Source organism: Boleophthalmus pectinirostris, unplaced genomic scaffold (assembly GCF_026225935.1).
Source record: "Boleophthalmus pectinirostris isolate CB_2022bp ecotype Guang Dong unplaced genomic scaffold, ASM2622593v1 HiC_scaffold_2, whole genome shotgun sequence".
Lineage (NCBI taxonomy): Eukaryota > Metazoa > Chordata > Actinopteri > Gobiiformes > Gobiidae > Boleophthalmus > Boleophthalmus pectinirostris.
The window spans coordinates 9,512,880-9,536,940 of NW_026571152.1; the positions used below are offsets into that span (position 1 = coordinate 9,512,880).

The 24,061-nt window shown below is 39.1% G+C and overlaps 1 protein-coding gene across 1 annotated transcript; it reads right to left on the minus strand.

Annotated features, from left to right (window-relative positions):
• Positions 1-1,377: 1,377 nt before the first annotated feature.
• On the minus strand, positions 1,378-23,255 carry tes (testis derived transcript (3 LIM domains)). Its single transcript, XM_020919170.2, has 8 exons — positions 23,084-23,255; positions 15,665-15,750; positions 12,940-13,046; positions 11,582-12,303; positions 9,627-10,079; positions 4,936-5,151; positions 3,878-4,036; positions 1,378-2,292 (listed from the first exon to the last, which is right to left on the minus strand). Exons 1-8 carry the CDS (start codon positions 23,108-23,110, stop codon positions 2,101-2,103), a joined length of 1,962 nt encoding a protein of 653 aa, XP_020774829.2. The 5' UTR covers positions 23,111-23,255; the 3' UTR covers positions 1,378-2,100.
• Positions 23,256-24,061: the final 806 nt, after the last annotated feature.

Below are 24,061 nucleotides of genomic sequence, written 5' to 3' on the forward strand. Positions count from 1 at the left end.
ATTCTTTATTTATTTAGTTCAGTTTCTTTTTACTTATTATAATTTATTGGTTTATTTGCATCATTGTCTATGTTTGTATGCTTTCTGTGTTCTATTGTTCTTTGCTTCTTGAACAGTACTTTGTAAACCTTGTTTTAAAAAGTGCTTTCTAAATAAAGATTTGTTATTATTGTTGTATTGATCACAATTTGATAAATCAAGCTGGGGTTTTTTCTTTTGTTGTCAGACAAACTTTTTTGCCTATGTTTGCCTTGTGTCACCATGGTAACTTCTGAACATTCCACCAATAGAGATACATGTACAACACCCCCAGCGTCATGTCACTGAAGTATCGGTATTACGCAAAACAGACTCTTGTGAGCTGTAATATTCTGTCCAAAACTCCCACACTTCTCTATAAATATACAGAAGGATATAACTTACTTGGATATGAATGTGTCAAAAACCAAAGAAATTATAGTTAACTTCGGGAAAAAACCTTCAGATCATGAGGTCAAGAAATGTGGCCATGGTGGACTCTGACAAATACTTAGGCACAGTATTTGAGTCAGAGCTAGGGTTTGACAAAAACACAAAATGTATTGCAAAAAGAGGTCAACAGAGAATCCACCTGCTGCGCAAACTCAACTCTTTTAATGTCTAAACCAGTACTGTGTGCTTTTTATCATTCCTTTATTGAGAGCATTTTAACCTTTTCAGTCATAAACAAAACAGCCTGAACAACATTGTAAAAACGTGCTCAAACATAATAGGTGTGCAGATGTCCAACCTCAGCTCTTTATAGGGGCAGGCAGGTGCTCCAGAAGGTATCACTGGCAGCACAGATCACATTTTAAAAGAGAGGTTCTCCCTGATTCTCTCTGGGAGGCGCTACCTTGCCCCAAGCAGGAAAACAAATAGATTTGCCAATTCCTTTATTCCCTCTGCCATTTGGCTCCTAAACACAGAGGTGAAGAAGGCTGTGCCAAGTGTCTTTTTTATTCTCTTTTTACCGCACTTTATGCCTCATTTGCACTAATAATTGCACAAGCACCTGACCTGTGTGAAATGTATGTGTGTGTTTTTTATGCTGTGATCTGTGGCCGCAAACAAAATTTCCCAATGGGGATAAACAGTTTTCTAATCTAATCTACTCTATAAAGCAATACACTACAATTTAATAAACCTGATGTGATGTGCCATAGTTTCATGCACGCTGCTTGTGTTATGAAAGCGCTCTGAAGGGGGAGTGACTTTCAAAATCTTTAAATGTGGTAAAACTGTTCAAAAAAAGTTTAGTCTGAATGCAGAATTGATGGTTTGGTAAATACAATGTTGAATAAGTGAAGAAATGACCAGATGTGTGTTAGTGCGTTATAAAAATCAAAGAACCATGTGTTGTGTTACAAAGTGCAGTTTATTGGCTGTTTTAAGCACTACAGCAGTTTTAGAAGAACTACAATCATTTTATTTTAATCTTATGAAAAACATGGAAGCACTTGGATTTTCTATTTAATACTGAGAGTTATGAATCCATTTTCTCCAAAGTAAAAATGCTAAAAAAGATGAATTGAAACAGCTAAAGATCACTGTAAAAATCCAAAATGAATTGCAAGTAGAAAACAGAATAGAAAGACCTGAGGAAAAGACTGACTTTCAAAAGTAAAAAAACAAACAGAATTAACCAATTCTACAGTATATAGGCACTAACGAAATGTCAAACTTGAGATTTTAAGGCAATTTACTATGCAAAATCAGCTTTGTTTAAATGTGTCTTTAGAGTGATTGTGCATGTTTGAGTGATATGCCCACTGCTCTGTACCTAAATGAAGCTATTGTGAAAGAATAATTTGACTGTTGTTTATTTCTGCAGGAAGAGAAGACAAACTTTGTGCCAGTTTTAGTTTCATGTGGATAGGCCCAGTGATTACAGAAACATGAACCATAAACCAGGTCAACAGAATATTGTCATATCATGTAAACGCAATGTATTACTGTAATTTCTGCCCTTTTCCAGGACTCAACACATTTGAAAATCTTAAAGTCACCATAACACAAATATTCTAGTCCTGACTTACTGTAAATGGGGTTCGTTACATTTTATTTGATGTTTATTTCTCTTTAGGTGATGACTTTCTTCTTGCACTCCACGGAGCAAAAGAGGTGGTTCTGAACAGCCATGAAGCGTTTTCCCATGAGGCACTGGGAGCAGCCGGAGCACTGGAAGCACTGGGGCTCAGCGTGCCAACAGTGAGAACCATAAGACACTCTCTGAGCCTCTGGTTCTATGGGCAACTGGCACGAAGAACATTTCTGAGAGAGGAAGAGAGAAATATACATGTGTTATGTTTCTTATAGTTTACTGTTCTGTCACAAAGATGCACTACTTTTCTGGCAGAGAATCTTTTATCTGCTTGTCTTCATAGAGATGTTATAGATTTCCCATAGAAGAGAATGACATCAAACCAATAAACCAATAAATCAATAAATCCATCAATTACAGGTGCAGGTAGTTCATTTTGTTGCAATACTCTGGAACATTTTTAGCACATTAACATCTCCATGGAAATAAGCGGGTCGTGTATCCTTCACCAGAAAAGCTAAATAGTGCGCTGTTAATAAAGGATCATGGGTACAGTTTATAGCAGGGGTCTCCAACCTGTAGCTCGGGAGCTCCCAGTAGCTCTCCACCCCTTTCCAAGTAGCTCCCCAAGGAATTTCTGAATTATACATATTGTGCTTAACTAAAATCAGATTATTTACCTTTGGACATGCATAATTTTGATACCTAACTTGTGCACTAACAAATGGATAATGGTTTATGTTTTATAAGCAGCAACTGTACTCTATCTAAGGCTTGCCATGGCCCTTGTACTTTCTCAATTTCTTGCTACTGCTAAAGTGAGTAGCTCTCTGATTTTTTTTATATTTTTTTTTTAAACTTTGTTTTTATTAGGACATTTTAGTTATGTATATCACATTTCACATATTTACATACACATATTATTCATATTGTGAAACAAAATAAATCAAAAGACCAACCAAAAATGGAAAAATAAAAAAATAAATAGAAATAAAATACGAGGCCATCAAGCTAGTGACATCTGCTAAGATGTATAAAACATTTTTACATTAAGTTTTGTTTTGATTGTAAGATTTCCACTTTTTCCAGTATAGTTCTCCTTTGTCTGAGGAGTGTCTTAAAGAAAATGTTATTCGTTCCATAATCTGAATTTCGTTGATTATATCAGTCCATTCTGAAACAGTAGGAGGTTTGTCCTGGAGCCATTTTTGTGTGGTCGCTTTCTTGCTGGCTGCTTGTAGTATTTGAAGAAGGTATCTGTCTTTTTTTTTTCAGCCCGGGTGGTAAGTTTCCCACATAAAACACGCAAAAAAATTTTTTTTAGTTGCAATCCTGTAATAAGCTTGATGGTTTTAATAATTTCTGTCCAATAGGGGGTGATCTTGGGACATTGCCAGAGTATATGAAAATGTCCAAGTAGCTCTCTGATTTTAATTTTGTAAAGGAGCTCATCTGAGGCAAAAGACTGGAGACCCCTGGTTTATAGTGAGCTTTAGGTGCATTTCTTTCCCTTGTTGCAATAGGCTTTGTGCACAACAGCACCTGGGTAGTTCCAGACAGGTAGAGCAGTAATCACGTCATTTCCACCCTAATATCTCAAGGAAAATGCTAACTTGTATTCAAATGTACCTGCAGCTCCCTGTCCACTGCCTGATCTGTGGATTTATTGATTTCAGAGTGACTTGGCAAAAACCTCATAGGGATTACATTACAGTGGAACTGACCGTGATTAGCCGGGTGCCATTATGCAAAGAGCCAACAGTAGAAACAGGAGGACTCATAGTAGTAGTATTAGTAGTAGTAATATGTCCTCACCATGGCGTAGCTCTTCATGTAGCAGGGCTTGCACACTGGTTTCTCGTTCTCCATCACGTACGTCTCTCCGGCTAACACACAGTCACAGTCGAAGCAGCAGAAGTGCTTGAGGTGCCAGTCGTGCCCCTCGGCCTGAGTGTACTCGTTACAGAAGATCAACTGAGAACAACAAGCAAACAGGCTGTGAAAGATGGATAGGTTTAAAGCATTTGTCTGTAGCCTGCACCCTTACTGTTTAAAAGTTAAATTAAAACACAACTGAATCTGTGTTGCCAGAGCCTTAACCTGCAGAGAGAGATCTCATTTTCCCTTTAAAGGAAAGACAGTTTCTTCTCAGATTGTTTGGCATCATAACAAATAGTATTCTGTTCTAAATTGTTAATCACTATGGCAACGGTCCTAATTTATCTCAATTCTGAAAGCCATGGATAGGAGACAGATTATTTTGAAGTAAATTATACAAGGTGTCCCAAAAAAATTGACATAATTTCACAGGCCAATAATTTTATATAACCACAAATTTTCAATGCATTTATAAAAACAGAGTTTATATTTAATGTTTTATTTTTGTTCTGTTTTCAGGTTGAGCCATGTCATTGACTCCCAAAGAGAAGTCATTCTGCGTCTTGGAATCTGCTTGCACACAGTGAAGACTGTGCAGTCTTCAATGCTAAATTTGGAAAAACTTTACCAAATGGCAAACAAATTTGGACTTGGCACCAAAAATGTAAAGAGGAAGGCTGCTTATGCAAGGCTAAAGGAACTGGTAGACAAACATCGACATCAAAAGAGAAGGTCAAGCAAATTTGTGAAAAACTCTTGCAAATCCCCAAGAAGTCCATAAGGAGAACAAGTTTGTAAACTCTTATTCCTCAAATGATGGTGTGGTGTACCAGATCCTTTAGTTATTTCAACAAGAAATGTCAAAAATATTTGGACACCCTGTATAAACACTAAACATGTTAGAAATATAATTGTGTAAATAGATTTGCACAGTCAGTCCCACCCCCCCACATACACACACGCACATATCTCTCAGCACCCCCTTGTGGACATACCTCGTCACATCCAGCACAGCGCGGCTTCTCGCTGTCGCCATAGTGACGACCGCAGAACATCTTCCCTTTCTTCCAGAAGTAGATCATGTCGACGAGCAGCTCCTGACAGGTGACGCACACGAAACACGCTGGGTGCCACATTTTGTCATACCCTGCCCTCTCCGCATACACAGCAGGATCGCCCATTCTCATTGGTCCATGGCACTGATGACACATCTGAGGGGACAAACGAGACATGAAGGAGAAACATTAGAGGAACCGATGATTTAAAGGTCCTATATTACACAAAATTGACTTTTGTGAGCTTTAAGACATGTTATAATGCTGTTGCCTCCTCAAAAATATATCTGGAGTTGTGTTTAGATTCATTCACACGTTCGAGTAACCCTTTATTAGTCTGTTTATCTCTCCAAAGCTCAAAATACTCTGTTCTACACTGTGACGTCATGCTGTGGTAGTTTTCAACTTAACAGCAGCTTTTACATTTAGTTCAGTAGTGATGGGCAATTCCAGGGCTGAAATGATCCAAATGATTCTAGTGAAGGTGTATAGAGTTTAAATATGCAGTGAAGCAGTTCCTGTATCACATCACAAGGTGGAACAGGGTGTTTTCAGTTAGAAAGAAGAACTCAACCTAAATATGCAATATGTTTGTGTGTTAAACATGTGTGAATGAAACAAAACTCAACTCCAGGTCTGTTTGTGATGTGGAAACAACATTACAACATAGATCAGAAAACAGTAGGGATGCAACGATATCCAAATCTCTTGATACAATATTATCACGATATGCATTTCACGGAACAATATTTATTGGAATATTGTGAAGAGACTGATATACTTGTAGAGAGGACACTTTTTTGCTTTTAAAATACCTTGACAAGGTGTGAATTATTTCCGTCATGATCCCAAGAATTCAAGTAAAAAACATGTCTCTTCATGTTGTCTGCACTGAAATGAATCATGGGATATGTAGTTCCTTATGTTGCTTCTATAAAACAATGCATTTAAGCAAAGGAACTTGTAATTTGATATATTGTGAGCCCACGATATTATTGTGAGACTTTTGACCATACGATATCACAATTAGTGCTGTCATGTGATTAAAAAAATTGAGAGATGAATTAATTATGATCTGTAATTAATTAATCTAATTAATCTCATTTTAATCTCATCTAAAAATTGCTGAGAAAAGCTTCAATTTGAGGTATTTTCATTTAAATTCATTATTACATTATTGTGGCAGATCAAAAGACTGATATAGAACAAAAAAAGTGACTTTATAAAGTCATTTATTGTTTAACAAATCTCTCCAAATTGGCTGTTGAGCCCAAGTCTCCATGAATAAGAAACTGTTTGCTGTAAAGTAGCAAAGACGAGGAAATCTGAACATAATAACTTTTGTCTACTTAAAGACAATAAAAAGTCCAGTCTTTCCTTAACCATATTAAAAATATTATTGATAGAGAAATGCTTTATATATGAGATCACTGGTTTTAGTCCTTGTTTTAGTCCTGGTTTAGACCTGCTTTAGTCCTACTTTAGTCTTAGTTTAGTCCTGGAATGGATTAATCCTGGTTTTAGTCCTGGTGTTAGTTCTGGTTTAGTCCTGGTTTAGTCCTGGTTTAGACCTGGTTTTAGTTCTGGTTTTAGTTCTGGTTTAGTCCTGGTTTAGTCCTGGTTTAGACCTTGGTTTAGACCTTGGTTTAGTCCTGGTTTAGACCTGGTTTTAGTTCTGGTTTTAGTTCTGGTTTTAGTTCTGGTTTTAGTTCTGGTTTAGTTCTGGTTTAGTCCTGGACTGGATTAGTCCTGGTTTTAGTCTTGGTGTTAGTTCTGGTTTAGAGGCGCACAAGAGGAAGCGCGGTTTACGCAGCATATGCGAGAAAACACGATCCACACGCGGCTCACGGGAGCACGTCGGTGTCCGCGCAGTAACTACGGAAGGAAACGTGGTCCGCGCGTTCTCAGGTTAATGACGATGATGAAGGTGTGTGTTTGTGTGTGTGTCCCCTCATGTGGCAGGTCACTATAGGACAGTAGTGCAGACATCATGAGCCTATGCAGGTTGTTTTCACCAGTGACATTTAAGTTGTAGGCGATATTATATTTGTTATTTTCTTTTATATTTCACGTCGGGAGAATAATTTCCAAGACACGAATGTGTTTTTACCTGTGCACTGCTGCCTCTGTTCTACTGGCTCTTCGACCTCGTCCATTGTGTGACTGACGCTGCCAACGTTACCATAACGTTTACATCGCTCTTACTGCGCGCGTTTTGTGTGGGTTTCCGGCAATGAGTGGAATTACCGAAATAAAAAAATGTATAAATGTGTTTTTGTGTGTGTGTTGTATCCCAGCAACACATAAAAACAGATTTTATAATAAAGCAAATCGCATACAGAAACAGTAAAGTTAGAGATTAAAAATTAGATTAACGCGATTAAAAAACATAACACGCTAAATATGACTGTAATTAATTAATCGCAATTAACGCGATAATTTGACACCCCTAATCACAATATTTCGGTTATTGTTACAACCCTAGAAAATAGCATTTTTTTAATAATCAGATATGCAAAAGTAGAGTATTGACTATTTGGTCTTATATTAAACCATCTTGCCAAGATGTGGGTTATCAGATCATAATTATATTCACAGCAGGTATGTATTGAAAATCTAAATACTAAAACTAGTATCGAAATGCTCATTTGAGCAGGTATCAATATTTTTTAAAAAGTCACATTCACAGCAGAGAAATTACCCTTTCCTGAACAGCTTTAGAATGATCTTGAGCTGTATCAGAACAAGTATAAGAGCACATAGACTAGTAAATTAGTAAATAACAACTTGGGTAAATAATCTAAATCAAGAGTTTTTACAATTATTATTCTCATTGTGATATCAAGTCTATTCCTTAGTATTAAATTTTCAAACAGTTTCATATTATTGTATCGTGAAAACACTGTCCACTACAACTATACTATATAAACATGAACTGAATTTTCCACTTGGACCAAATATATTTATTGTCTCTAGTTTTCCAAATCCCAGTATATTTCTTGTTTGTTGCTTTGTTTCTTGTGCCCTTGTGTAAAATAAATCCGCATTTGGCTGCAGCTGTTTCCCCCCCTCTCAGATTTGACCATTTTGGACAAGCGCTTTTTCCACTTTCAAACAAAAAACAATATTTCTCATCTCCAAGAATCGCCCTCTTTGATCTCACAATAATACGACGTTTCAGACAAAGGTTTTCCGGGTTCATTTTAGCACAATATCAGACTTTATCCTCCATCTGCGGCTCCATAATTCCAGTTTTGAAGTTTGTTTGTTGTAAAAACTGTGGCATGAATAAAATGAACAGGAGATTCTGAGTCATGGCATAATTATTCTGGAAAAGGCATGGGTTTAAATGTAGATAAAGGATGCCACCTGGTGTTCACAGACATTATTTACTAGTTTATATAGCAGTTTGTCTTCACCTTTGGTCTCAACTGTAAAGGTGATGTCTGTGGTAATAAAGGAAGTGCTCCACTGTGTTTTTAAACTACATACACCTTCACTAGAATGATTTTGTTGATTTCAGTCTTGGAATTGCCAGTCTCTACTAAACTGAAGGTAGAGTGTAGCTGTTAACTAACATCACAAGGTGAAAAAAGCATTTAGAGTTTTGAAGATGTAGACAGACTCATAATAGGGTTACTCACGTGTGAATAAAACTAAACACAACTTTAGGTACCATATGTTTTGATGAATTAACATTATAACATGACTTAAAGCTCACAAGAGTCAATTTAAGGTAAATTTCTTATGTTAAAAGAAATATTTTACTTTTTTACCACTATACTTTTGTTGTTAGAGTCCCCCCTCCATGGAGACAAACAGGAGACAGGTTACAGGTAGAGATTGATGGATATGAGTTTTTTCAAGGCCGATGCCAAAAAAATTTGCTGAAAATTTAAGGCCGATAGCCGATGCACTAAAAGTGGAAATATCGGCCCAATAGATCTGTTTATATCAGTCTGTCTCTAGTTACAGGTCAAGGGTCACATTTATAAAGTCTTTGAATTCTTACTAAAAATGTAAGTACGGGCAAAGCACAAACTTCTAACTTCTCTCTAACTTCTCTCTAATCTCTAACTTCTTTTGCTCAATTCTCATCTCTCTGAGCTCAGATCTCCTTCTGCCTCATCTCTAAAAGCCCCAATGCTTTTTGAACAAGACCACTCATTTCGATATAAAGCTGTCTTTTTATACATTACATTGTAGTTAAAAAAAAATAGTGGATTGTGTAACTTTTCTGGTGGATGACTTCCACAGACGTTATAAATTTGCTCTGGAATGCGCCACATCATTAAAGGCATTAAAGTTATCCATCTCCATGGAAACAAGCAGGTGACATTACTAGGCAAAGTTACAGTTCAAATCTGTGGAGAAATTCATCTAAGCACACAAGCTTTATAAATGAGATCCGAGATCTGTGGAATGGCGGCCCCACTCACCAACAGTTTTTCATGGTATTTGTAATAGCAATTAAAATTGAATTCATTGTAGAGAGACAAGTTTGATTCTATACTGTAGAACATTCCTGATAAAGTAATAACATCTCCATGGAGACAAACAGGTAGCTGACCTTCCACTAAAAAGTTACAAAAGTGCACCTTTACATGAAAATATGAATCATGTGTACTTACAAAGTTCTGTTGTCCTCCAGCTTGATTTCCTGCTCCTATTGCTCCTGCTGCGGCTGCTGTCCCCACATTCCCTCCTCCAAGACCTGATCCGGGTCCAGACCCTGGTCCAGACCCTGGTCCAGACCCTGGTCCAGACCCTGGTCCAGACCCTGGTCCAGACCCTGGCCCAGATCCAGCACCTCCAGGACCCCCACCCCTCAGCTCGCCTCTACCCGCGGCCAGTGCTACCTCTTGCGGCAGACACACATCTCCCACCCCCAGAGCCTCGTCCTTGTACTTCTTCACGTATTGCTGCATCTGCTTGACTTCATTGGGGCTCAGATCGTGGCACTTGTTTGGATCCTGGTCGTGTTCTGGGAGCTGTTTGGCCATCTGCTGCCTCCGGTACGCAGCGCCCGCTGTACCCGCGATAGGGCGTCTCTCGGGGGGGAGGAGCTCGATGTATCGGATAGCCTAGAGAGAGAAAGAAATACAAAAAATACAACTAAATGAGACTTTCTGAACCCAAAGAAGAAGTGGAGTAAGGAGAGGAGAGGCAGAATGAAAACCAAGGTGAGGTTATCAAGGGAATAAGTAAAACATTAAAGTACTGTCCTTCAGGAACAAGCTCTGTCTAAAATGTGCAGACAAAACAAGAACATAGAAAAAAAATGAGGGAATAGAACTCAACTGTGGGAAGAGGCCAGAAGTAAAAGTCTGAATAATGTTTCCCAATAATGTTTTGAAAAGATGTATGTACAGCAGAGGTGGGACGATACAATTCCACAGGAAGAGACACAAGACTGGGTCCAAGATAATGAGACCAGACAAGATTTTTTTTTTTAGAATAAAAAAAATAGGGTGTGGTCAAACCTACAACAGATGCAACATTTTGAATGATTGTTATTAATTAATTAATTAATTATCATTGCATTTATGTAGCGCTTTTCAAGATGGTAATGGTAATGGTAAATGGTCACATTTTTCTATAGCGCTTTTCCACCTTCAAGGCACTCTAAGCGCTTTACAACAAGGAACCACTCACCCATTCACACACACATTCACACACCAGTGTACGCAGACACTGAGGGCAATGTGGGTTAAGTGTCTTGCCCAAGGACACAACAACAGCATTCATCTGTGGGAGCTGGAATCACACCAGCCAACATGTGGGTCAGTGGATCTGACCGCTCAACCTGTGATGTTTTTGTCGAGAGCTGGAATCGAACCACCAACCTTCAGATCAGTGGGCGAATGAACTACTGCCGCCCCACTGAGCTACTGCCGCCCCAAAGCGCTTTACAGGTCATTGTTCATTCACTTCACACTCGCTGGTGGTAAGCTACTTCTGTAGCCACAGCTGCCCTGGGGCACACTTAGGGAATGGTCCAATCTGGACCATTGGACCCCCTGAACACCACCATCACTCATGCACACACCACTTTCATACCAGGCACTGCAGGTGATGTATTAGAGGTGGCCAGCCAGCTACAGATAGACTATAGAGGCATTTTTAATTTATTTTTTTATTTTGTTTTTATTTTATATTATGCTTGTTCTGGATTAAATATTTAAGCAAATTATATATATAAAGCATATTTTTTAACTATTATTTATTTTAATTAGAAAAGGTATAACATATCTATTACATATCTCGAGAAGAGAAAACATGTAGATGTTGTTGAAATTTTTCAATAAATATTTAGTTTGTCCCAGTTTTTAAATTTTGGCCCTCTGTGAATTTGAGTTTGACACCCCTGTGTAGGGGATTGCAAAGCTTTAACAAACCTGTAAAGAGCATTACAAGAGTAAGTGTATTTGATTACACATTTGATCAGAAAATGAAAGATTTGGAATTTCATTGTATTTCATTTCATTGTTGAGTCAATTTTACATGATTTTAGAAGAAGGACAATTTTACATCCAGAACCAAAAATGATTAACAATAAGGTAAAGCTGTATCTCAAGTTTCTCACCACGTGTTTGTTGGCGACAGGAGGAGCCCACTCGAAGGTGACAGACTTCATGGGAGTGTCTTTGGGAACCTGCTCCACAGAGGAGGACGAAGAAGAGACAGAGATCGGCATGGCACTCGCCCTGACTGGGGTTAGATTTACTGAAACCCCTCCGGGACCAAGACCTGGACCTCCTGTAGACCCTGGACCTCCTGTAGACCCTGGACCTCCTGAAGAACCAAATCCTTGCCCTGCTCCTCCTGAAGACCCAAAACCTGTCCGAGATCCTGATGTAGACCCTGGACCCACGGCAGACCCAAAACCTGGTCCAGATCCTCCTACAGACCCTGGCCCCCCAGCAGAGCCAAAAGCTGGACCAGACCCTGCTGAAGCCCCAAAACCTGGTTGAGCTCCTCCAATAGACCCCGGACCTCCTCTGGACCCAAATCCTGCCTGAGATCCAGCTGAAGCCCCAAAACCTGGTCCTGATCCTGACCCTGATCCTGCAGCAGAACCAGTACCAGCCACAGCCCCGGGAATGGAGCCCGTGGAGGAGCTGATGGAGGAGTAGCCGGAGCTAGAGGGTGAAGCATTTGGGTGCAGTTGGGAGGGGGGCACTAGGGTGGAGGTACCCAGAGAAGGGGGCACGATCTGGGCCATGGAGGAGGCTGGGACACTAATGGTGATGGACATGTTGGACTGTTGTCCTGGGATACCATCACGCTTCAGTTTGGCGATCAGACCTGGACATACAAAGATTCAAACAAACAGCTGGTCTCAGGTGACATCAGAGGACATGACAATTTATGCAGATATTTTGTGGTACTACAGCTCTAGACACTAAAACTGAATATTTCCAAATAACATTAAACAGATGGCATTTTTGCCATCAGAAATGTGCTAAAACGTGCCGGTAAATGTCTTGGTTGAGGTTCAAGTATTGCACAATTTGTTGTGCAACACAGAGCTGCTTTTCAGTGCTTTTAGCGTCGCCCTGTGGCAATCAGCAAGAAAGAAACAGAACCATGATGTCTCATAGTCAAAACTGCCAAATGCAGTGATCAAAATATTAAGAATTAAGATTAGACCAATAGATATTGTACCTTTTTGAGTAGCTTCTGAGCACTGTTGCTAAAGCTAAGGTTAAGGTTTGACCATGAAGCTATTGATAACTTCAGTTTCAGTTGTTTTACAAACTGCCTCAGTCGTGAGCTTCAGATCATTCTGCTCTCCTCTAGGCACTCGCTCTCTGATTGGTCAGAGCAGTTGGCGGCAAGAGAGCCACCCGATGTACCACTAAAGGCTGATCTAAAGACGTGCCATTGTATTCGGTCCATTTACTTGAATGGGTGGCCATGCTTAGGCCCCTTGGGTCTGACCTGTGTACTTTGTGTCCTCAAAGAGTTTTCCCACTTTCTTGTCTTCCTCTGAGTTCATCTGGACGTCATGCTCTGGTAGGCCACACTTACAGTTACGACAGATCTTCCTACAGAACAGAACAAATTGTATTATTTTAATGGTCAAAACAAAGTTGTACCACAATCAAATCATTACAAAACATTACCAATATCAAACAAACCATTATGTGCAGAACATTCCTGTTACATAAAAGACTAGGTAATTGAAAAAATTGCATAACTTTTCTGGTGGATGACCTCTGCTTGTATCAATAAAGGTTACTGCTTTGGCATTAAAGCATCTCCATCTCCTTGGAGATAAACAGATGAAACTTACAGATCAGATCTGTGGAGAAGTGAGTTTATTCACCATAATGCATATTTTTTTTTATGTTTCTTATAGAAACACTAAATAAACACAATATATGCTTAATGCTATTCTGTGGAACATTCCAGTCAAAGCATCATGCAGATCAACAGATTATTAAGATCGTATGTTATCTGTGTAGTGTCTGTGTTCCAGTGAATTCAGCGTCTTGTCCTGACACAGCGTTTGGCTCTGAACATGTGAGATCACATTCATGACGAACGAACGATTCAGAGACGAGCTGAGGCAGGACCCGGCCCTGCTCTGGGAACGCAACACTCCACACTAAATGACAGGAACTACATATACTGACATACCGTATGTGTTTGATTTTTGTCATTATGGCCCACTGCTATTCCACCTGTTGATGTCATCAGGTGGTGCCTCCTTTTCAGTTAGTGCTAGATAGTAGATAGAGCCAAACCACAATATTGATCTAAAGCTCAAAGTGCATTTGAAAGATGAATACATATTTTAATTATGACGGTTAATTAGGACTTAGTTTTACATCCATTTGTGAAGAAAAGTAGAAAAAAAAGTAGAAAACAAAAACAGAATCCCTCTACCTATGTCATCAAACGTCATAAATTCCATCCTCAATTCAAGGTTTTACAGTTTAAAACACTGATTTCATGTTTTAAATTTTTATTTGTCAAATTATAACTACTGCAATTTCGACAAGTGTTGGCTGCAAGTATGTAAAGTAAGTGCAGAACAGAGGGTGGAGATGGGGGGTGAAAATTGAAATTACAGGACTTTACAGGATTACTGAAACATGCATGAATCAATCAAAATACAATCATGTAAAATAATGAGGAAACACTATTATAACACATTTAAAGCTCAGATAAGTGGCTTTTACACAATACCGTCTCTTTAAATCCTGTTTTAATCCTCCATAACATGTCATATTTCCTATGGTCACGAGAGGTAGGTCTGTTCGGGTTAGTTCTGGTTCGTTTATGCATTTTTCCTTTTCCTTTTTATGTTCATCTGTGAATCTCCATCACATGAAACTAATCCATTTAAAAAGACTTCAGCTCCGCTCCCCTCTGTATTCTTTCCATCAGTGGTTTTCAGACCAACAATGACCCACTGTATGATTTCTGCAAAGAGACAGAGCAGTCAAAATTGCTCTTTGCTCCGCTTTGTTTTAATTTCATGATACTTCTGTTTGTCTTTTATGCTTTTAAGAATTAAATAAATAGTTCAAAGAAAATACCTTATAGAGAGTTCTCTTCTTCTACGGAGTATTAACTGCTAACACAACATATTTAGATCACAGTGTTACCTTTAATTAATTTGAAATATTGGCTGAAAACAACATATTAAAGGGTTTTATATGTTTCCATTTAGTTTTAGATGCTCTGAATCTTCACAACATCACAAGAACGCAATAATCGATACCAATACCAATCTGAGACCACAGGGTCCCGAGACCAGGACAAGACCAAGACATTTGAGGGTTGAGACCGAGACCAGACCGAGACCACAGTCTATCGAGACCAAATCAAGGCCATCTTTGTCATTTTTGACATTTATTTGTATTTTAGAGTTATTTTGGCACATATATAACAATGTTTTTATAAATCTATCTCCAGTTAATCACTCAATGAGAGTCAGATCTCAAGGCCGAGACAAGACTGAGTCCAAGTGCCTTCAAGACCGAGACAAGACCGAGTCCAAGCGCCTTCAAGACTGAGACAAAGCCGAATTCAAGCGCCTTCAAGATTGAGACAAGGCCAAATCTAAGCGCCTTCAAGATCGAGACAAGAACGAGTCCAAGCACCTTCAAGACCGAGACAAGACCGAATCCAAGCGCCTTCAAGACTGAGACAAGAGCAAGTCCAAGTGCCTTCAAGAGCAAGACGAGACTGAATCCAAACGTGGTTGATTCCGAGACGAGACCAAGACCGCAAAAAAAAAAGGCTCTTGTCAAGTTGCTATGTACATTTCAGAATCATGTTTTGTGTTATTGTGTTGTAGGCTTGTGGGCGGGACCTTGTACAGGATAGTACTGATAACCGTCAGGAGGGTCCCACAGTATGACGTACCTATCTTACATTTGTTCACTTACAGGTTTTTATTGCTTGGAAATATCTTGAAATACATGTGTTCTGACTGAGAGCAGAGTTGCCCCTCCACAGATCTTGCCTGTAACTTGTAAGTGGTCGAGTCGCATGCTTGACTCCATGGAGATAAATCATTTTAATCCTGTATTTTTGAAAATTCTGTGAAAAGAAATAACACCTCCATGGACACAAGCAGGTGGCGTACCCTCTACCAGAAAAGTTATATAATGCAGCTTTAAATATGAAGTTTATATTAGCAGGTACAGACCTCCAGAAGTGCAGCTCGAAGCCTTCACATTTGTCTTTGCATTTGAGACATGGAGCTCCAGCCCCGAACTCATGTCCGAGCGTCATCTGAAACAACAAGACAGAAAAGTTATAGCCCAGTGTGTCAGATGCCCTCCCATGCTCACAGATACATCCCTGTTAAAGATGCCTTCACTTCCTAATACCGTATTTTCCACAATATAGGGCGCACTTAAAAGCCTTTAATTTAATTAAAAAACAAATGCGCGCCTTATAATCCAGAGCACCTTATATATGAATTTATTCGCGTGTCTTAGTATGACTTTAGTAAAGTACAAAGCCACACCACTTGAAGCATTACAGCTACCGTAGTCAGGAGCATCGCAGAGTAATACATACTGTGATTCCTTTTAATATCAAAATGCACCTGTCAAGAGACTCCGACTTTAAACTCAAGGCTATTATAAAGTTAAAGTGCAAGCTGTGTGGGAGCAGTGGATGAGAGAAGGCGAACACACATTCACCAAGACAGGGAGACAGCGCCGAGCAACTTACGCCACGATCTGCCAATGGATCGTGGACGCCTGGGCTAAGGATCAGTATCAACTGTGGTCCGAGCTTTCACCAAGACCAGAATCATCACTGAACTGCCCGGTAACAGTAACCACACTGACTTGGATAAAGACGAGAGGGTTGTGGGCGTGCTGGATGCCGGAATCGCCCAACTGTTTGAACAATTATGAGTTTTTGTGAATACACTAACAATTTAGCGTCTCAGACAGTATTTTTTTTTAAGCGTTACAATTGAAGAAAGTTGAGAGCTATTGTGAACATGTTAAATAAAGTTTGACTGACTTATCTAACTGTTGTGTTTCGTTTAATGTCTGGTGCGGTTTATATGTGAAAAAAGTTTGAAAATAGACCATTCAATGACAGTGTGCCTTATAATACGGTATATTTCTCTCTCTCCTGTCCTCATATATGGTATTAGATGGAGACAGACACAGGTAAGACGTCTCTAGTTAATCTGCAGATGTTGTGGTGCGTGAGAATGGACCTTGTCACTAATAAAAAAGATCAAGCAGGACATTCGTGGATTTAGATACTCTACGTGTGACTTAAAACAATATGGAGTGAGGATTTTCAAGAACTATGGTGATGTCGTTCATAGCAGTTGGAGGGTTAGCTCACTTCCTTCAGAAACAGATGTGAGGATTCTATGATCATAGGGCTGCGTCCCATTACTCACCACTCGTCTCCTCTCAGTCTCCTCGTTTCCTTCACCATTACCTCATCTTCAGAGGATAGACATATTTGTGTGGTTAAGAACTGTCTCCCGCTGCCTCCTTCCTAGATCCCCCATAATCCTCCACTCCCCCCACCTGCCACGTGAATTGGCACTGCAATTCACAGTGCACTGTCGTCACGCTCCTGTGTAAAAGTCCCATGTTGTGGTATTTTCTGATCTATGTTATAATGTTGTTTCCGCATCACAAACAGACCTGGAGTTGTCAACTGAATGTTGCCCTTACACGACACAAACCCGAGGCACACCGACTGAATATGTTAAAAGTTCTTTATTATAAGAAGCGACGCCAAAGTGTTTTAATCAGCAAGATGGGCTTTGGCATAAGGCCAGGTCGTACAGGAGTTGTGTTTTGTTTCATTCACACATGTTTAACACACAAACCCTGCATATTTAGGCTACGTTTATATGATGATGGTCTGAACAGAAGATGCAAAAGTGGTGTCGTGTCTTCACTTTTTGTTCCGCGTTTAGATGAGCGTTTTCAGGAGAAATCTGTGTGCATATGGTGACGCTAAAGTGTGTGAAATTCGCTTGGGTATGCATCAGGCGGCTAGGTGGTGACGCTAAGTGGTGATGTATAGAGGTGTGCAAAAATATCAAAATATCAATATATTGTATCGCTTAATGTGATGATACAGTATCGATATCGTGGGCTGTTGCATCAAAATATCGCCAAGACTATTTTTTGGTAGATTTAACTCAATTATTTTGTTATAGCGCTACAGGTTTGTTGCTTGTTCAATGAAAAGAATTTTGTTTATGCTACACATTTGACATATTCGCTGTTTTGATGAGTAAAATGTTTGTGTTTCATATTCACTTTGCTCTAGAAGTGGTTTAACAAAGACTTTTAGAATCACAGCCATGATTTAGTCATCATTTTTTACTGAACTGTATCAAATCGATTTGAAATATATCGTATCAAATCAAAAGCTCACTGTATCGAGATTAGCGATGGGCATGATTAATCGATTAATCGATAATTGATCATTAAGAATTTCATCGATTACGTTAATTTTAATCGACAAACCGAATGTAGGTTTCTGTGCGTAGCGTGACCAAACAGGGGTCTGTACATGTAGCTCTCTGCACTCAGAAGGAGAGAGACACAAACAGTCGGTCAGTCTGCAACGTGCCGAAGCACAAATGCGTGTTTAACGATGACTTGTACAAAAAAATTCCACGCTTTCCGTTGCGTTCAGGACAAGTGTGAGGCCATGTGCACAGTGTATAAAGCAGGAACATATGTTTCAGTTTCTAGTGGGAAAAGGTTTTGCAGGGTGAGAGTCGCGCAATGTCGATGACGAGTCCCCACCTCCCTCCCCCCGTACGGTGTCCTGGTTTTGACAAACGCAAATATGGTCACACTAGCCTTTATTCCACGGAGTCATGTCTTTTAATCCAACAGAAGTTGACCGCATCAGCGCACAAGAGCTGTAGTTTTATCTTCGCTGAGTTTATGCAAATTAGCGATGCGGTTTTAAGTTTCGTTTCTGTGAGACTTGCACAAAGCTTATAATGTCAAACGGATTGATGTGGCTCTAGAGTGGTTACGGTTTATATGTCGTAAAGTTGAATTTATTTATGCAGATTAGTAGTGCAGATAGTAATAATAATGATAATTTTAATATAAAAACGTTAATGATTAATCGATAATCGATCCTTAATTCTTCCGACGATCGATTAAGAAAATTTCATCGAATGCCTATCCCTAATCGAGATATGTATCGTATCGGTAACTTCTTAATGATACCCAGCCCTAGTGATCCCACGCGACGTGAGCAGATTTGACCAGAGTTTTGCGTCTTAGGCAGTGTAGACAGAAACACTACAGCGGAGTGTATTCAACTTTTCCACTCTGGTGGGTAGTTTCAGATTTTTCACATTTTTAAGCCCTAAAAATGCAGTCACTGTCTAAACGAAAGGCACTTCATTGTTTCATATTTCATTGTTTTTACCCGCAAACATTCTCGTATAAACACTTCTTAGGCTTCTTAGTTCTTCTCTCAAACTGAAAATACTCTATTCTACCTTGTCATGTCATGAGGAAGTGCTCCACTGTGTTTTAAAATTCATACACCTTCAGTAAAATCATTTGGATAATTTCAGCCCTGGAATTGCCAACTGAATTAAAAGTCAAAAGGTAGCGGTTAACTTCAAAACCACTGCTTCATGACATCACAAGGTGGAACACAGCATTTTGAGCTTTGGAGAAGTAGACAGACTAATGAAAAAAGAGTTACTCAAACATGTGTAAATGAAACAGATGAGGTAACAACATTATAACACGACAAAAAGCTCAACAGGGTCAATTTTTAGGACCTATGCAATTTTGTTGTTAAAATAAATCACTCAATCTTTCCTCTACATCTATAGGGTCAAAGAGCGGAGGAAGTGAGGAAAGGAGACAGAGAGGATGTGTTGACAAATGGGACACAGCCCGCAAAGTACTCAGATCTGAGTCATAGAAAGTGTTTGAGTTAGGTCAGTAATTGCTAGTGGAGACGGGAGAAAGAAGACGGAAGAGAAAGAGGGAACGAAAGAGTGTTTTGGGCTAAAGGAGGAGAGACGGGGAAAGAGAGAAAGAGAGGATTTCCGAGGCATTTACTGCATGATCATTGTTAAATTGCATTTAAAAACCATAATTAAGAATTATTATAGAGAGTGGCAAAAAGTGAGAAAGAAAGAGAGAAAGAAAGAATAAGAGAGTGTAGGGAGGAAAGAGTGAGGACAGGAGAGTGAAGAGAGAGGGAGAAAGAAAGACAGTAAAGAGATTAGCCATAGATGGGAGAGGTAGCAAGGGATGAGAAGAAAGTTGAGAGAGGAAGGAGAGAGAAAGGGAGAAGGGCAGGAGAGAGAAGAGGAGAGAGAGAGATAAAAAGGAAGTGGAGAAGACAGAGAGGGAAGACTGAAGAACAAAATTGAAAGATAAGAGAGAGAAGAATAGAAAGATACAGAGAGAAAAAAAATGTAGAAGAGGAGATTTAGGAGACAAGAGAAGGGGGGGAAGAGTTGAAAGTGGAAATGAGAAGAAGAGAAAGAATGGAGCTAGAGGGTAGAGAGATAGGACGGGGAGAGGTGATAGAAAGGACAGACAAAAGGCGTACGGAGGAGAATGAGAGAGAAAAGAAAGGAGTAGCAAGTTAGAGAGAGAGAAGAGGGATTTGAGGATAAGGAAAAAAAATGAATGACAGAAAAGCAGGGGGAGAGGACGAGAGGAGAGAGAGAAGAAAGAGACAGCTGTTTCAGACCTCTTACATAGACACATTCTCAGCTGGTGTCGTCATTTTCTCAATTTAGACACGATTTACAAATATGCGTCCTCTAATCCTCGATCTTTCACTTTTAGTCATTTATCTGACTTTCTCCTCAATTAAAAATCTCCTGCCGTTTTAAGCACAGTCCTGGTTCTAGTTCATTTGAGTTTCAGTCCTGATTATAGACCACTTAAGACCAGCCCTGTTTAGTTCAGTTTGGTTTTATTATAGGCTTTTCATACTGTAATCTCTGTTTTTGCTAGATAATTGTCAAAATTGTCTATTATTTCCGTTTAAATGCAGAAAATGGCCGGTCTAATTGAACTGTACATGTAAATAAACAGGTTGTAATGATGCTTTTCTCATTCACAGATTAAAGCCAGATGTTTATCTTGTATCCAGGTCAGAGACAGGAGCAGACAGGAGCAGACAGGAGCAGACAGGAGCAAAGCCAGACGAGGAGACAAAGTTGCTGCTATGATACATACCTCGATACATAGACCATGTTACGACACATATCTCGATACAGTGAGCTTTCGATTTGATATCATAAATTTCAAATCAATTTGATACGGTTCAATAAAAATAATAGTTAAATCATGGCTGTGATACTAAAAGTCTTTGTTAAACCACTTCTTGTGCAAAGTTCATATAAAACACGGACATTTTAACCATCAAAACAGTGAAAATATCAAGTGTGTTGCATAAACAAGTTTCCTTCCTCAAAAAAACCCAAAACTGTAGCACTGTAACAAAATAATTTAGTAAAAGATACCAACAAAAAAAATACTCTTGGCGATATATACACACAGAAGCAACAGATACAGCAGCCCATGATATCGATACTTTGTCATCACATTAAACAATACAATATTTGGATATTTTTGCACAGCTCTAGAGGAAACAGGTGCAGACAGGAATGGGGTGTGCAAAAATATTGAAATATTGATATATCGTATCATTTAAAGTGATGATACAGTATCAATATCATGGGCAGCTCTATCAATATATAGTCCAGAGTATTTTTTGGTGTATTTTACTAAATTATTTTGTTACAGTGCTACAGTTTTGTTGCTTATTTAAATGATTAAAATGGGCATGTTTCATATGAACTTTGCACAAGAAGTGATTTAGCCATTAGTTTTTATTGAACCGTATTGAATCGATTTGAAATATACTGTATTGAATCGAAAGCTCACTGTATTGATTTATGTATTGTATCGTTGCCTTTATATCGAGGTATGTATCGTATCGGCAACTTCTCAATGATACCCAGCCCTAAACAGGAGCAGACAGGTGTAGAATAGAACCTAAATATGGTTAAAACAGAAAAACCAGGAATAAAAGTTAGTCTCATAGGAGAATTAAGGCTACATTCTGACTTGTCCTAGTTTGATCCTGGCTTAATCCACGTGCAGATTTAGTTGAGTTGTTTCCTGTTTTGGTGAGGATCTTGTCCAGGTTTAGTTCCCGGTTTAGTACCATTTTTGATTATGTGTTTGCAAAAGAATTTCGGTTATTTTAATACCTAAACTATGAAACTTCATCAATTGAATGCATCTGGAAACCCTCCACACAGGAAATACATAGGACTATTAAATATGAGTGTAATCCTAATTAAAGGTGTGATTCATGTGGTAATATTATGGTCAGGCAGGGACTAATAATAATAATAGTCAGCTTGTTCAAGAGTACTGCAGGGGGACTTCTTCCTAACATTTCAATTACTGCATTGAGATGTGACTACTACACAGTCCAAAAGTACTTTAAACACTAAATAACAGCACATCCTGGACTACATTGAGGCGTTTAGTCCTAGTTTAGTCCTGGTTTAGACCCCTGGTATATATCGGAGTCTGTCCTAGTTCCTGGTCAAGTCCTGGTTTATTTCTGGTAAAGTCCTTCTTCTTGATATAGGCCTAGTTATGAATTGTCCTTGATTGATACCTGCAAGTCCCTGGTTTGTCTCTGGTCTATAGTCCTTGGTCTATAGTCCCTATCTTAGTCCCTAGTTTGGGCCTTTAGTCCTTGGTCTAGTCCCCGGTCTAGTCCTTTAGTCCCTGGCCTATAATCACTGGTCTAGTCCCTAGTTTAATCTCTAGTTTAGTCCCTAGTTTAGTCCCTAGTTTAGTCCCTAGTTTAGTCCCTAGTTTAGTAACCAGTTTAGTCCCTAGTTTAGTCTCTAGTTTAGTCCCTAGTTTAGGCTTTAGTTTAGTCTCTAGTTTAGTGCCTAGTTTAGTCTCTAGTTTAGTAACCAGTTTAGTCCCTAGTTTAGTCCCTAGTTTAGTCCCTAGTTTAGTCCCTAGTCTAGTCCCTGGTCTAGTCCCTGGTCTAGTCCCTGGTCTAGTCCCTGGTCTAGTCCCTGGTCTAGTCCTTGCTACTTTAGTCCATCATTTATGTCGAAAAAGTTTGTTGGAGAAACTCTAGAGCTGTTCCAACCCAAAGTCATTTTCCAAGTTAAAAATATCATGGTTACATGACAGTTGTGGTTAAAACATCAGTTCTAGCACTGATGACACATACTTTTACACTTTAGACTTTAGAAAGGAGAAGTTGACAACGCGTTAAAATGCAAGACTTTAAGACAATGTAGCTTAGTGCTATAAAAAGCTAACCATGATTAGATCTGTCAGGACATTACAAAACCAAAACAAAAAGCGCGTCTCCAGCATTATGCACGGGATTTACGCATTTTTATCATCACAAATAATATGATACTGAAAATTAAACTACACTTTAAGTGCCGTAAAAGTGAAACTAAAACCCCCGCTTGCTGCTACCACCTGCCCCGGGATCGCTACACCTTTCAGGGCGTTACCTCTTCACTTCACCGCTGGGACAAGTGGAACACCAAACCGAGACAAATGACTCGTACCTTTTTCACTTCCTTCTCGATCTCCATTTTGTTTCTCCACACACCGCTGTCACGCCGAGAGAGAACACGCCGGAAAAAGTACTCTAGAGCCCGAGACAGATGCACACTAATGCCCCCGCTGGACGCGCTCTCCGCTTGGGACAGAACCAGCCCCACGCACCGCTGTGATCTCCGGGAAAAGAGAAGCGAAACATGAGGCAGACACTGGATCCGGTGTGACCCTTCAAAATAAAACACATCTTTAGTTTACTGCTCTCACTGCCTGATTTGCATCCATCATGTCTAATGAACGAAATAACTTAAAGTAAACATCTAGGCTCCCTTTCTCCTGTGTACCCCCTGTATCAGCTCAGAATAGAACTGTCCAGGTTTAAATTTAAAATCCTGTAAAAAATACACCTTTGTGGGACTTTTAATAAGAAAAGTTCATTTGGTCATTGCTGAATATAAAATAGTATGATTAAAATAGTACTTTTTGCATTCTTAATGTGCAATGTTGTGGAGGATAGACATTAACATAGGTTAATTGAAACAAGAAGGTCATAACTGGCAACAGATGTATTTGCTCCAGAGTTTGGAAATACTGGGAGAGTGAGAAAAATCTGATTCATATTCAGAAAAAATTATTGATCCCTGAAGACCATTCATTTGTAACATTCTCAGAGCAGTTCACACATAAACACAGTGTGTCGGTCTGTTACGGTCTACAAGTGGAACTCAATACACAAAAAATTAATATATAATATATAATATATATATATATATATATATATATATATATATATATATATATATATATATATATATATATATATATATATATATATATATATATATATATACATATATATATATATAGCACAAGAGTTGAGCAATTTAATAACAGACGGTAGCAGGACAAGGTCAGGGGCCAGAGGATGGAGCCAGGAGACCCTTTGCTTTGGTCAGCACCATAGACTGTAGAAAAAAGTGGACTAA